General features: G+C 41.5%; 1 protein-coding gene across 3 annotated transcripts in view; it reads left to right on the top strand.

Annotated features, from left to right (window-relative positions):
* The window catches only part of mtbp (MDM2 binding protein), a 99779-nt gene that overhangs the window by 64561 nt on the left and 21284 nt on the right, over positions 1-13934 (top strand). For all 3 annotated transcript variants that reach the window (XM_063056334.1, XM_063056327.1, XM_063056318.1), the window contains exons 15-18: positions 347-440; positions 9025-9183; positions 9932-10027; positions 11117-11392. In XM_063056334.1, the coding sequence (XP_062912404.1) occupies positions 347-440; positions 9025-9183; positions 9932-10027; positions 11117-11392 (625 nt within the window). The remainder of the gene's footprint in view (positions 1-346; positions 441-9024; positions 9184-9931; positions 10028-11116; positions 11393-13934) is intronic.

Genomic DNA, 13934 nt, shown 5'->3' with positions numbered 1-13934 from the left:
TTGCTCATTGTTCTATTGGTGAGACTCCCAAAGTGACACCACAATCTAATACAAATGTACTCAAGTGAATTACTATCGAAATAAAATCAGAAAATGCTATGAAACACACATCTAGTCAGGCAGGAAAGAGTTCACATTTTATTCTAATGACAATTTAGCCTGCGATGAAATTACTCTTGTAAGTCATAGAGTTCTTCCTAACTTTATATTTTGTGAATTAGCAAGGATTTCATGGGATCTTAAAGTACTCCTCCACTCCTGTTCCTTTTCCACTCAACAGAGCATACATGTGGTTCTATTAGACTAATTTAGATTATATGAATATTCATGTTTATTTTCCATCCAGAAAGAAATAACTCAAACCTAAGCCCCTCACAGTGGCCTGAGAGAAGTGTTCTTCAAAACTATGAAAATCTTGAGCGGATCAGACAGAAAAGAAGGTAAGATATGTTTATGATAATTAATTTATTTATATTGAGACACAGCATGGAATAGGCCCCACTGGCCTTTTGAGTTGTGTTGCCCAGTAATCTCCCGATTTAATTCCAACCTAATCACAGGACAATTTACAATGATCAATTAACCTACCAACAGGTATGACTTTGGACTGTGGGAGGTAACCAGGGCACCTAGAGGGAACCCACATGGCCACATGGAGAATGTACAATCTCCTTACAAGCAGTGGCAGGAATTGAACCCGTGTTGCTGGTACTGTAAAGCGCTGTGTTAACCACTACACTGCCATACTGCCCCATTACCAATCAGAGACACACAAAACTTTGGATTTTCCAATGGAAGTAGGAAGATATGTATCTCAATAATCTAGATCCCTCTGATAATTCACAATTTGTGGCTACATCTAGCATTTCAAGTTATAACTTTTTATCAAATCATCTGTCACTGAGAAACATTTTCTGTTTAACTTATTCTGAATTCAACCAGTGATTGGAGATTGCACCTGAATATCATACGACCAGCAGAAGATTGTTCTTGCATCCGCTGAACCTCCCGTTACTTACTTGGGTCTGCAGTGAATATCTTGTCATAGAGTCATGCATTGTTACTATATGCAGACAGGTTCTTTGGCCTAACTTGCCCATGCTGATTGCTGAGCTAGACTCATCTGCCCACGCTTGGCCCATAGTTCTCTAAACTTTATATATCCATGTACTTGTCGAGACAGCTTTTAAACATTGCTAATGTGCCTGCTTCAACCACTATATCTGACAGCTCATTCCAGATACCTAACATCTAATGCCTTTTCATCAAGTCATTAACAGAGATAATCAATTGCTCTCTTAAATGTAATTTTTTTAATCTCAAGTTTTTTGACATGTATATGCTTCACATTATGGAAAATCATGATAGCAGACTGTTTTCACCTCACCTTTAATGTGGGGCATGTCTGTATTATAATGGCCCTTGGTAGCAATGTGGTTTAACAAATCCCAAAATAAACAGTACTTAAATCTTGTCTAAATCTACGATGTTACTGTACATGCGGATGTCATGCAAAGAAGGGGAGGAAATAAGTTTATTCCTTGCTGTGAGAACATCTGTTTGATTGTAAATAAATGCCTTGCTCCTGGATATGAACATATCTACATATGGAGCCAATTATTCGTCTAATATTACCATATTATGTCATGAGTGGGTGTTGGGAGTGGACCCAAATGCAAGTCACAGACACTGAAGTACTAGGAACAGAACAGGGTTTATCAAGAAAGCAAGGGGAGTCAGGAAAAAACGACACTGGACATGGACACAGGCCCTGGATGAGACAAGGACTCCGGGCCTAGGCTAGGACTAAGACTAGGAAAGTGGGACCAGGACTTGGAACTAGGAGCCTGGGCTAGGTCTCCGAGCCAGAGACTGGACAGGGACCCGGAACCTGGGTCTTGACTGGGGCTCAGACCCCGGATCTAGGTGAAGACAAGACGTGGCTACAGGACTGGACGTGGAACTCCTGCACAGCATGAGGCACATGGACAGGACGAGAAACAAAGCCTTGACTTAGACAGGACGAGGTTCTTGGACTAGGCTTAGACAAGATGAGGTTCTAGGACTAGGCTTGGACAAGATGAGGTTCTAGGACTTGGCTTGGACTAGACGAGGTACTTGGATGTGGCTTGGACTAGACGAGGTACTTAGACGTGGCATGGACTAGACGAGGGACTCCTGAACTGGATGAGAGACTTCTGGACTGAACGAGGAACCCCAGCACAGGACAAGGAATCTCCAGCACCAGTCTGGGCGAGGTACTCCAGGGCAGGACATGGAACTCCTGCACAGGACAAGGCACATGGACAGGACGAGAGCACAAAGCCTTGACTTGGACAGAATGAGGTTCTAGGACTTGGCTTGGACTAGCCGAGGTTCTTGGACGTGGCTTGGACTAGGGACTCCTGGACTGGATGAGGGAACTCCAGCACAGGACGAGGAATCTCCAGCACCGGGCTGGGCGAGGTACTCCAGGCCAGGACTTGGCTCTTGGACTAGGCTAGGCTCGGCTCGGTAAGGCTTTTGGGTACGGAGTCGGGACTCCTCCTTGGAGCGCAGGGCTGGGACCCTTTCTAGGATGCAGGGCCGGGACCCTTTCTAGGATACAGGGCCGGGATGAATGCCGAGAGACTCCTGGACTGGACAAGGCACATGGACAGGATGCGAACACGAAGTCTTGACTTGGACAGGACTGGAACATGGCGCCTGGAACTTGGAACACAGGAACGCAGGACACGGAGCCAGGACCCCTCCTTGGGAACAGGACTTAGGGCCGGGGCTTTACACAGAGTCAGGACCCCTCCTTGGGAACAGGGCCTAGGGCCGGGACTCTTCTTTGACACAGACACTAAACATGGGGACACAAAGAGGGAGTTCCAAACTCAACTATAGATAGTTCCTTATCTTGGCGTGGCAAGGCTCTGGTCTCACTCCGGCGGTTGAACTTGACGGGGATGCAGGCAAGGCTTCAGAAGGAAGGGGAAAAGAACAGTCCAGCCCAAAACGAGAATCAGGTGCCTCAATTAAGGCACCCAATGGAACAAGGGAAAACAGGAAAACGCGGAATAAGGATCGATGAACTGGACTGTGAACCGGAATGCGGATTTCATGGACCGGACCATGACAAGTTGGTAATATGGAGACAACTGTAAAAAAAAAACATAATGGATTTTGTTACTAACAAATAGAATAAGATGGACATATGAATTCTTTAGGTGTGCACTTTGATTGTAGTTAATTATTGTGTTTAGATGATTGTTTAAATGGAGCATAATTCTGAATAGAACAGTTTCCCAAAACCTCTTTGGACATATGTGTGAATTATTTACAATGAAGGAGAGATGCAAATTTAGAAAATACTGGCGGGTAAATTGGTTTGGATTTGCTTACTAGTGTGTTATGTTTTTAAATCGAGAGTGATATATTTAGAAAAACCAACTGCTTTTTGAGCATCAATGAGGTTCATGTTTTGGCAACTCCGAAGCTGATTTGGCAGGTCTGAAGGATACAACAGCTGAGTTTCCTTGTGAGGAATCTCATTATTCTCAAACAATGCATTAACCTCAAGTTTAAATGTAAATAATTAATTTTTGTAAGGACCCAGTGAACGATTCATGCAGACGGCAGCATTGACCTTTTACTCAGCACAATATTGTTACTTTGTACATGAATGTGAACACTTCAATAAATCTTGCACTCTTTGCTCACTTGCCTTGGAAATGGGAGATAGACAACATAGGGAATTGTAATTGGGCTTAGTATAGTCAGGGGAACAGACCCAATTCTGTCGCAAGGATCAAGTGTCAAGAAGGCTGTATTATCTGCCTGGTGCCTGGATTTTGGACCCCTCAATTGACCTGTGGAGAAATTTGGAGTTGGAGAGAAAAGATCAGTTGTCATCATCCATGGGGGTACCAATGAGAAACTAGGGGCTAAATTAAAATGCAGAGCCAAAAAGGTAACAAACCACATTCAAATTGGCATAGGGTTAATAAGATCAGAGAGCTAAATGCATGGTTCAAAGATTGGTGTGGGAGAAGAGGGTTTTATTTCTTAGGACATTGTCAACAGTTTGGGGAAGCGGGGAGCTGTTATGATAGGACAGCCTCCACTTGAACCATGCTGGGACTACAATCCTGGTGAATGAATCCAGCAACTCGGGCTTCAAACTGCAGTCAGGTGGGGGGTTCAACAGCTTAAAAGAGTATGCATAAGGTAAAATGGAAGGAGAGTGCAGGGGAGGTCACTGAAGTCTCTTGCATAAAGAATAAGACAAAAAGTTTAGAAAGGGTTAAGAACTTAAAGTTCAGGCAACATGGAATCAAATTTGAAAAGAAGAGGGGTGAATACAGGATGGTATTGAAAAGAAGGGTGGTGAAGATATTATAAATATGAGAGATTCTGCAGATACTGGAAATCCAGAACACCTTAACTCTGGCCTATCACCTGCCTATTATCTCCCCCTGGTATCCCTACTTCTTCGCTTTCTCCCATGGTCCAATCTCCTCTTCTATCAGATATCTTCTTCTCCAGCCCTTTACCTTTCTCAACCACCTTGTTTCACCTATCACCTTCAAACTAGTCCTCCTTCCCCTTCCCCACCTTTTTATTCAGACATCATTCCCCTTCCCGTCCAGTCCCGAAGAATGGTCTCTCCCCAAAGCGATGACTGTTTATTTATTTCCATAGATGCTGCCTGACCCGCTGACTTCCTCTGAAGGTGTTTATGTACAGTGGCATGCAGTTTGGGCACCACTGGTCAAAATTTCTGTTAATGTGCAAGTAAAAGATGACCTGATTTCCAAAAAGCATAAAGTTAAAGATGACACATTTCTTTAATGTTTTAAGCAAGATTACTTTTTTATTTCCATCTTTTACAATTTCAAAATAACAAAAAAGGAAAAGAGCCCGAAGCAAAAGTTTGGGCACCCTGCATGGTCAGTACTTAGTAACACCCCCTTTGGCAAGTATCACAGCTTGTAAATGCTTTCTGTAGCCAGCTAAGAGTCTTTCAATTCTTGTTTGGGGGATTTTCGCCCATTCTTCCTTGCAAAAGGCTTCTAGTTCTGTGAGATTCTTGGGCCGTATTGCATGCACTGCTCTCTTGAGATCTATCCACAAATTTTCGATGATGTTTAGGTCGGGGGACTGTGAGGGCCATGGCAAAACCTTCAGCTTGCGCCTCTTGAGGTAGTCCATTGTGGATTTTGAGGTGTGATTAGGATCATTATCCTGTTGTAGAAGCCATCCTTTTTTCATCTTTGGCTTTTTTACAGACAATGTGATGTTTGCTTCCAGAATTTGCTGGTATTTAATTGAATTCATTCTTCCCTCTGCCAGTGAAATGTTCCCCATGCCACTGGCTGTAACACAAGCCCAAATCATGATCGAACCACCCCCGTGCTTAACAGTTGGAGAGGTGTTCTTTTCATAAAATTCTGCACCCTTTTTTCTCCAAACATACCTTTGCTCATTGCACCCAAAGAGTTCTATTTTAACTTCATCAGTCCACAGGACTTGTTTCCAAAATGCATCAGGCTAGTTTAGATGTTCCTTTGGAAACTTCTGATGCTGAATTTTGTGGTGAGGACACAGGAAAGGTTTTCTTCTGTTGATCCTTCCATGAAGGTCATATTTGTGCAGGTGTCGCTGCACGGTAGAACAGTGCACCACCACACCAGAGTCTGCTAAATCTTCCTGAAGGTCTTTTGCAGTCAAACGGGGGTTTTGATTTGCCTTTCTAGCAATCCTACGAGCAGTTCTCTCGGAAAGTTTTCTTGGTCTTCCAGACCTCAACTTGACCTCCACCGTTCCTGTTAACTGCCATTTCTTAATTACATTACAAACTGAGGAAATGGCTACCTGAAAACACTTTGCTATCTTCTTATAGCCTTCTCCTGCTTTGTGGGCATCATTTATTTTAATTTTCAGAATGCTAGGCAGCTGCTTAGAGGAGCCCATGGCTGCTGATTGTTGGGACAAGGCTTGAGGAGTCAGGGTATTTATAAAGCTTTGAAATTTGCATCAGCTGGCCTATCCTAATGATGACTGTGAACAAGCCATAACCCTAACAAGCTAATTAAGGTCTGAGACCTTGGTAAAAGTTATCTGAGAGCTCAAATCTCTTGGGGTGCCCAAACTTTTGCATGGTGCTCCTTTCTTTTTTTTTTCACTAAAATTGTACGAAACAAAAATGATACACTAATCTTGCTTAAAATGTTGAAAAGAATGTTTCATCTTTAACTTTATGACTTTTGGAGATCAGTTCATCTTCTACTCACTTAACTATTCACAGTAACAGAAATATTGACCAGGGGTGCCCAAACTTTTGCATGCCACTGTATGAATACATGTAGTATATAATGTAGATGATTTTATAATCCAGTTAGAAATTGGCAGGTATGAAAATTGCAAATGTCACTCCACTCTTTAAGAAAGGAGGAAGGCAAAACACGGAAAATTATAGGCCAGGTATCCTAACTTCAGTGGTTGGCAAGATGTTAGAGTCCATTGTTAAGGATGAGGTGTCAGGGTTCTTGGATGCAAACAACAAAATAGGCCAAAGTCAGCATGGTTTCCTTTAGGGGAAATCTTGCACAACAAATCTGTTGGAATTCTTGGAGGAAGTAATAGCAGAACAGACAAAGGAGAGTCAGTGAGTGTTGTTTATTTGGATTTTCAGAAGGACTGTGCCACACATGAGGCTGCTTAACAAGATAAAAGCCCATGGTAGGAAAGATATTATCACGGACGGAAGATTGGCTGACTGGCAGAATGCAAAGAGTGAGAATAATGGGGGTCTTATTGGGTTGGGTGTCAGTGATTAGAGGTGTTCGACGGTGGTTGGTGTTGGGACAGCTTTATTTTCACATTCATTTTATGGCACTGATTTGGATGATGGAATTTATGAGTTTCTGACCAAGTCTGCGGATGATACAAAGATTGGTGGAGGGGCAGGAAGTGTTGAGGAAGCAAGAAGTATGCAGAAGGACTTGGACAAATTAGAAGAATGGACAAAGAAGTGGCAGTGGAATACAGTGTAGGAAAGTGTATTGTCATGTACTTTGGTCGAGGCATAAAGGAAGGAGTAGACTATTTAAACAGGTGGAGAATTCAGAAATCAGGGGTGCAGAAGGAATTGTGAGTCCTCGTGCAGAATTTCCTAAAGGTCAACTTGCAGGTTGAGTTGGGAGTAAGGATGGCAAATGTAAAGCTGAGGCTTTCTAAGGGATTGGTCAGACTACATTTGGAGTATTCAAAGCTGTTTCAGGCTTTCTATCTAGAAAGGATGTGCTGGCATTGGAGTAGGTCCAGAGGAGGTTTATGAAAATGATCTTGGGAATAAAAGGGACGATGTATGTGGAGCATTTGATGGCTCTGGGCATGTACTCACTGGTGTTTAGGAGAATGAGGGTGATCTCATTGAACACTACTGAATATTGGGAAACCTAGATAAAGTGGATGTGGATGGGATGTTTCTAATAGTAGAAAAGTCTAGGACCAGAATATTAGGACGTCCCTTTAGAACAGAGATGAGGAGGAATTGCTTTAGGTGAATCTATAATTTATCACCACAGATGACTGTGTGGTCTAAGTCATTGGGTATTTTTAAAGCAGAGGTTGACAGATTCTTGATTAGTAAGGGCGTCAAAGGTTACAGGGAGAAGGCAGGAGAATGGGACTGAGAGGGAAAATAAATCAGCCATGGTGGAGCAGACTCAATGGGCCATAAAGCTTCATTCTGCTCCTATGCCTTATGCTCTTGTGGTCTAAGTGAAGCACATCATTCTTTCACATCTGACGAAGGGCGATCAACTTGAAACATTAAGTGTTTTTCTTTCTCCACAGACACTGCCTGATCTGCTGAGTATTCCCAGTATCTTGCATTTTTAAATTTCAGATTTCTGTAGTGTGCAGTTTTTTTTCATGATTAAACTAGCTTTACAATTTTTAAACTGTTATATTATTTAGCCCCATGCAATATTCTCCACATAAACAATTTTAAAAATTACCAGAAATGGCTGCCAGCCAAATGATGACTAGAGTAAGTTTTATTTAACATGGCAAGGTCTGTTTAGAAGCTGCAGATGTGGCAAGTAGCTGAAGAAATTCGAGACATAAGCAGGAAACAGGAAACATAAGAGACTGCAGATGCTGGAATCTGGAGCTGAAAATAACTTGCAGCAATCAATTGTGTGTTGCTCCAGTTTCCAGCACCTGCGGTCTCTTTTGTTTCTATGGATTCCTCCAGCAGATTGTTTGTAGCAGGAGGTAGAAATCTGACAACCTTTGCATGTACTGAATGAGTGATGTATCACAGTGTGGCTGTTGAACTCCATATCTGAAAGTTCATCTTATCAGTTGAAATAGAGCCATGTGTCCAAAGTGGAATTTTGTGGAACATCGTTTGTGTTGCCAGCAAAAAACATTCTTTCCCCAGCACTGCTGATATCTTGAATAGACACATTAATCCATCTTTCCTAATTACAGGTACAGTGCAGATTAATGTTGTCATGTCACATTTTTACTTTTTTTCTTCAATTCAATTTATCTTAATTGTTTTCAGATCTGGAAAATTTTGTTCTCCTTTACATTTGTATACTGGAAATAACATTAACCAATCTCGAACCTTGAATCCTGAATTACTGTTACTTGACTTTTATATTGTCCTTTTTGATCAATAGTTAAGTAGTGGCGATATAAACACTTCATTGTTGCAGCTTTCCATTCCAATTTGAGTTTAAAAATGTGAGAAGCCATAGTGGATAGTGCTAGCACTGTGAGCTGACTGAGGGTGATATGATTGTTGTCCAACAAAGTGACAATAAAAGATATTGAAATTATTAATTACTTGAGCTTCACCTTCAGAAAGGTACAGTATTTATATTTTTGACATTACTCAGTTGTTACACTGCATTATACTGACTATGAAATATTTGAGGTGTCCTGAACCAAATAAATATGCTATGGATTTGCAGGACATTTTGCTGGAATGTTTAATTTCTGAACTTTATTTGCATCCAGGTCTGGATCCATATTGGCAAGCTCATCTGAGACTCTTTTGGGACTCAAGGGAGGCCAAAGACCACTTCCAATGCAGCTTGATGCCAAGGAGCTGCTAAAGTACTTTACACCTGAGGGCTTACCCATTGTTGAGCTCCAGCCTTTAACAATACAGAGAGGGTAAGTCAATCTCGTTTTTCCTATTTATTTCTGGGATGTTTTGAGGCAAAGTAAGAAAGTTTCTTACAAATATGAAAAATCTGACAGAGATCGGGAAGACAGAAAGATTTGCAGCTGTGGGCTAAGAAGCAGGGAAAATGTTTATTATTTCAAGTACTAACTGTTCAACTGACAATGACATCAGGAGAAGTGGAAGGGGAAATAAAACAATGTTGGGTTTAATTATGTACCGAGATACAGTGAAAAGCTTTTGTTTGTATATCATCCACACTTATCATTCCATATGCAAATGCATTTCAGAAGTACATCAATGTAGTAAAAAGGAAAGTGAATGCAGAATACAGTATTTAGTTAAAGAGAAAATGCAGTGCAGCTAGACAAATGAAGTGCAAGGACCATGACAAGTGCTATTGTTAACTTTTGCAGCTTGTTATCATCATAATAGTCTGAATGGCGATATTTATTTCTTCTTAACTTTTCATTTTTATTTCCTGTCAACAATTTAACTGGTAAACCATCAACCTAATATTTTCACAACTATTCATGAAAAGCTGGCCTTTTACAAAACTTATTACACCCTATGATTGCATACTGTAAAATTATCCAATTTTGTTCAATTAAATATATCATTTACCAGCACTTCGTACTGCTCAATATGCTTATGTTACGACTGAAGAACATACTAAGAAATATATTATTTGACAAACCTTAATACTGTAACATTAAATGCACACTTCTTCCACTTCAGTGAAAATGAGTTTGCACTGACCCCAGAGATGACCATACAGAAGCTGAGAGGTCTACCTTTTGAGAAGGCTACTGAATGTTATTACCATGGAGTTGAGTAAGTATACTGTTCTAAAAGTGTGAAAATAATATAATATTTTAGTTGCTAGGTTTAATTTCTTATCATCGGTAAACTGCAAGTGATAAGCAATGCCAGAGAAATAGTGTACTTGTTAGCATCAGTTTATATTTCTGGTTCTTTGGTCCCTACACTGGTGTAGTCATCCCCTGCGCAAAATATTGCATAACAGCTTGGAGCAGCACACATCAAAGTTGCTGGTGAATGCAGCAGGCCAGGCAGCATCTCTAGGAAGAGGTGCAGTCGACGTTTCAGGCTGAGACTCGGCCTGAAACGTCGACTACATCTCTTCCTAGAGATGCTGCCTGGCCTGCTGCGTTCACCAGCAACTTTGATGTGTGTTGCTTGAATTTCCAGCATCTGCAGAATTCCTGTTGTTTGCATAACAGCTTGGCTCCCTTTTACCACATAATGCTAGAAAGTGACCTGCTCCCAGATGATAATCTTATACTAATGTGCATATGCTTAAAAGAGCAAGAAGAAACAAGTGAACACCAACACAACAGCCTGCATTGATAAGGCACCCTTCCTATCTCTAACTGGTTGAAGTAGGTGCTCTGTATCTTGCCACAAAGCATAATGCTGTAATGAGCAGAAGAAATTAGACAACCCATGTGACTGAATTCCTCTCAGAAAATCGTTGCACTTCACTTAGATCCCGTAATTGCTGATTTCATCATCTGCCACACAGATCTGCTCTCTACTGCTCCCTATAGCAGACTCCTGTATAATTCTGCTTGCTTTGTGCATATTTCATTTAAATTGCCTTCACCTTCTCCCCTCAAATTGTAGTGATGCCTGATTTTTAATGGTGTTTAATAGATTCATAAACAAAAAAGATGATAATCACCTTTACGCTTCCTTGGTCCCTGCTGGGGTCTGCCCTCAGTATTTAAGGCTAGACATGGGTTTCACATGGGATGCTGCCTAGAGGCTTAAGAGGTTCAGCCATCTGGTTTTTAGCTGACACCTCTTAAGTGATCAACAGTTTTGTATGTGTGCACAATAGATGACAGGTCTGTCAAATTTTTAAATTAGTCTGTAATGGATTTTGGATGAACATTGCAGGTATTGCCTAGACCACAGCAGAGCACTTGAAAAAGACATTGGATTTGGGAAGCTTCAGTCTCGCCTTATCCGTTATGAAACCAACACAACGTGTTCGAGGGAGCACTGTCCTGTTGTTTATAGATTAAGCCCCCTGCCATCTCCAGTAGTGCTGTCAGAGCCTGGAAGTGCACCAGATGGAGAAGCTTTGCAAAGCACCACCCTGAAGAAACGTACTGATAGATGTGAACAGAAACAAAGATCAAAGAAAGTGGAATGTCTCCATCCAAGCAAAAGGTAACCTGTAAATAGTCATGTGGCAGGCTAGACCAGTGAGGAAAGGGAAATTGCTAATGTCCGAGGCACAGGTATTACAAAGGATGATTTCTAAAACATAGGAGATGTTTTTGCCTTCCTTGCTCATGGTTTCATCATTTTCTGATTCTGGCTTGCCATTTTTATGATTTTCAATATCTTGTATAAAACCATAATCAGGTATGGTAAAACTATTATTATTTTGTTTCACTCCATCCTGCTTTGATATTAACATCCCTGTTGTGAATCAAATACTCATAACAATCCTGGTATCAGCAGAAGAACCACACATATCCTGCAATTGTTTTTTGGAGACTGCAGATGCTAAAATCTGGAGCAAAATTAAACTGCTAGATAAGCTTACTGATGCAGCAGCAGTTGGAACAGCCGCATCTGTGATGGGAAAGCAATTGTCAACATTTTGAGTGGGGACCCTGACACAGAGTTCAGGGAATTTGATAACTCTGGGTCTGTACTCCCTGGCGTTTAGAAGAATGAGGGAGGGATCTCATTGATACCTGCTAAATATTGAAAGGCCAAGATAGAGTGTACGTGGAGAGCATATTTCAAATAGTGTGAGAGTCTAGCCCCATTGGGCACAGACTCAGAATACAAGGATGTCCATTTAGAACAACGATGAGGAGAAATTTCTTTAACTTCAGGGTGGTGAATTTGTGGAATTCATTGCCAAAGGTGGTCGTGGAGGCCAAGTCATTGGGTATATTTAAAGTGGAGGTTTATAGCTTCTTGTTTAGTAGGGGGGGGGGATCAAAGTTTATGGGGAGAAAGCAGTAGAATGGAGTTGAGTGGGAAAATAAATCCACCATGATTGGATGCACAGCAGATCTGATGGGCCAAATGGCCTAATTCTGCTCCTATTCTTACTGTGTATAATTGGATCGAGGAAGTGTGAAGGATGATGGGCAGCGAGGTTGGGAGTGAGAGGTGCAGAGTGGAGACAGAGGCTGGACGGTGGTAAGTGGGAACACAATATTACCGGTACTGGAATCTGGTAAGTAAGAAGGGTGATAATGGGAACAATTAAGGGGAGAGAAGAAAGCAGAAGAAACCAAATGGGAGATGGCTTTGTGGGCGAAATGTGTGCGTGGTGAGTGGATGGAACCAAATGGGGAAGGTGGGGTGAAAGTGGATGATGGGTAGTGCTGTGGCAGGAGTATGGGAAAGGGAATAACCGGGCAGGAGAGATGAATGGGAAGGAGAGAGAGGGAGAGGAACACAGGTCTTAAGGGTTACTTGCAATTGGCAAATCAGTGTTCTGTTTTGTAATTGATTGACTTTTCACTCTGTATTGGGTTATTCTTTGGTTTCTTGTCTTACTCACTGCCTGTAAGGTTTAAAATCTACTTCACTTTAAGTTCTGCATTTCTGTTGTACCATGTGATGAATGTAGCTACACCCTTGGCTTGCTTATAAATAGTAGTTCTTCTGCCTTTGTGTAAGGTAGAAAATTATGTACACAGTGGTCACTTTATTAGGTACACCTGCTTATTAATGCAGATATTTAATCAACCAATCATGTGGCAGCAATTCAATGCATAAAAGCATGCAAGTGTGGTCAAGAAGTCCAGCTGTTGAAGACAAAACATCAGAATGGGGAAGAAATGAGATATAAGTGACTTTGACTGTGGAATGATTGTTGGTGCCAGATGGGGTGGTTTGAGTATCTTGAAACTGATGATCTATTGGGATTTTCACACACGAGTCTCTAGAGTTTACAGAGAATGGTGTGAGAAACTCAAAGCATCCAGTGAGTGGCAGTTCTGTGGGCGAAAATGCCATGTTAATAAGAGAGGTCAGAGGAGAATGGCCAGACTGGTTCAAGCTGACAGGAAAGCGACAGTAACTCAAATAACCACACGTTACAACAGTGATGTCAGAAGAGCACCTCTGAACACATAACACATCAAACCCTGAAGTGATGGACTACAGCAGCAGAAGACCACGAACATACACTCAGTGGTCATTTTATTAGGTACAGGGGGCCACTGAATGTATAACGGGTAAGAACATCAAGTGATCTTCAAATCAGAAATTACCTTTCTGATTTTAAAACGACTTAGGATAGAAATTTAGTTTTCAATCTGTTAAGCAGTGTACAGCACATTTCAGAAGTAGTGCTCAACTCAGATTCAAAAGCTCAGGTACACAGATGATGACTGTAGCCTCCCTGTACATTCACAGCAAGAAACAATCTGCCAGAGGAACTTGGTGGATTGTGCAGCACCTGTGAGGAGAAAGGAAGTGTAGACGTTTCAGATTGAAACCCTGCATCAGGAATGAAATGCCAATTCCTTTCCCCGATAGATTCTGTGCAACCCGCTAAGGTCCTCCAGCAAATTGTTGCTCCTGATTCCAGCATCTGCAGTCTCTCATGTCTCCTGTGCCTTCACAGAATTGATTTCTGTTCAATTGCTGGTGCTAGGTTTTTTTTTTATTTGACTTGATGACTGTTTGGAAATATGGAGACTGACTTTACTAGTTATGATAGGTGCAAGATATACAA

The sequence above is a fragment of the Mobula hypostoma genome, chromosome 1, assembly GCF_963921235.1.
Source record: "Mobula hypostoma chromosome 1, sMobHyp1.1, whole genome shotgun sequence".
NCBI classification, from domain to species: domain Eukaryota; kingdom Metazoa; phylum Chordata; class Chondrichthyes; order Myliobatiformes; family Myliobatidae; genus Mobula; species Mobula hypostoma.
This window is presented reverse-complemented; position numbering and strand designations above follow the sequence as displayed.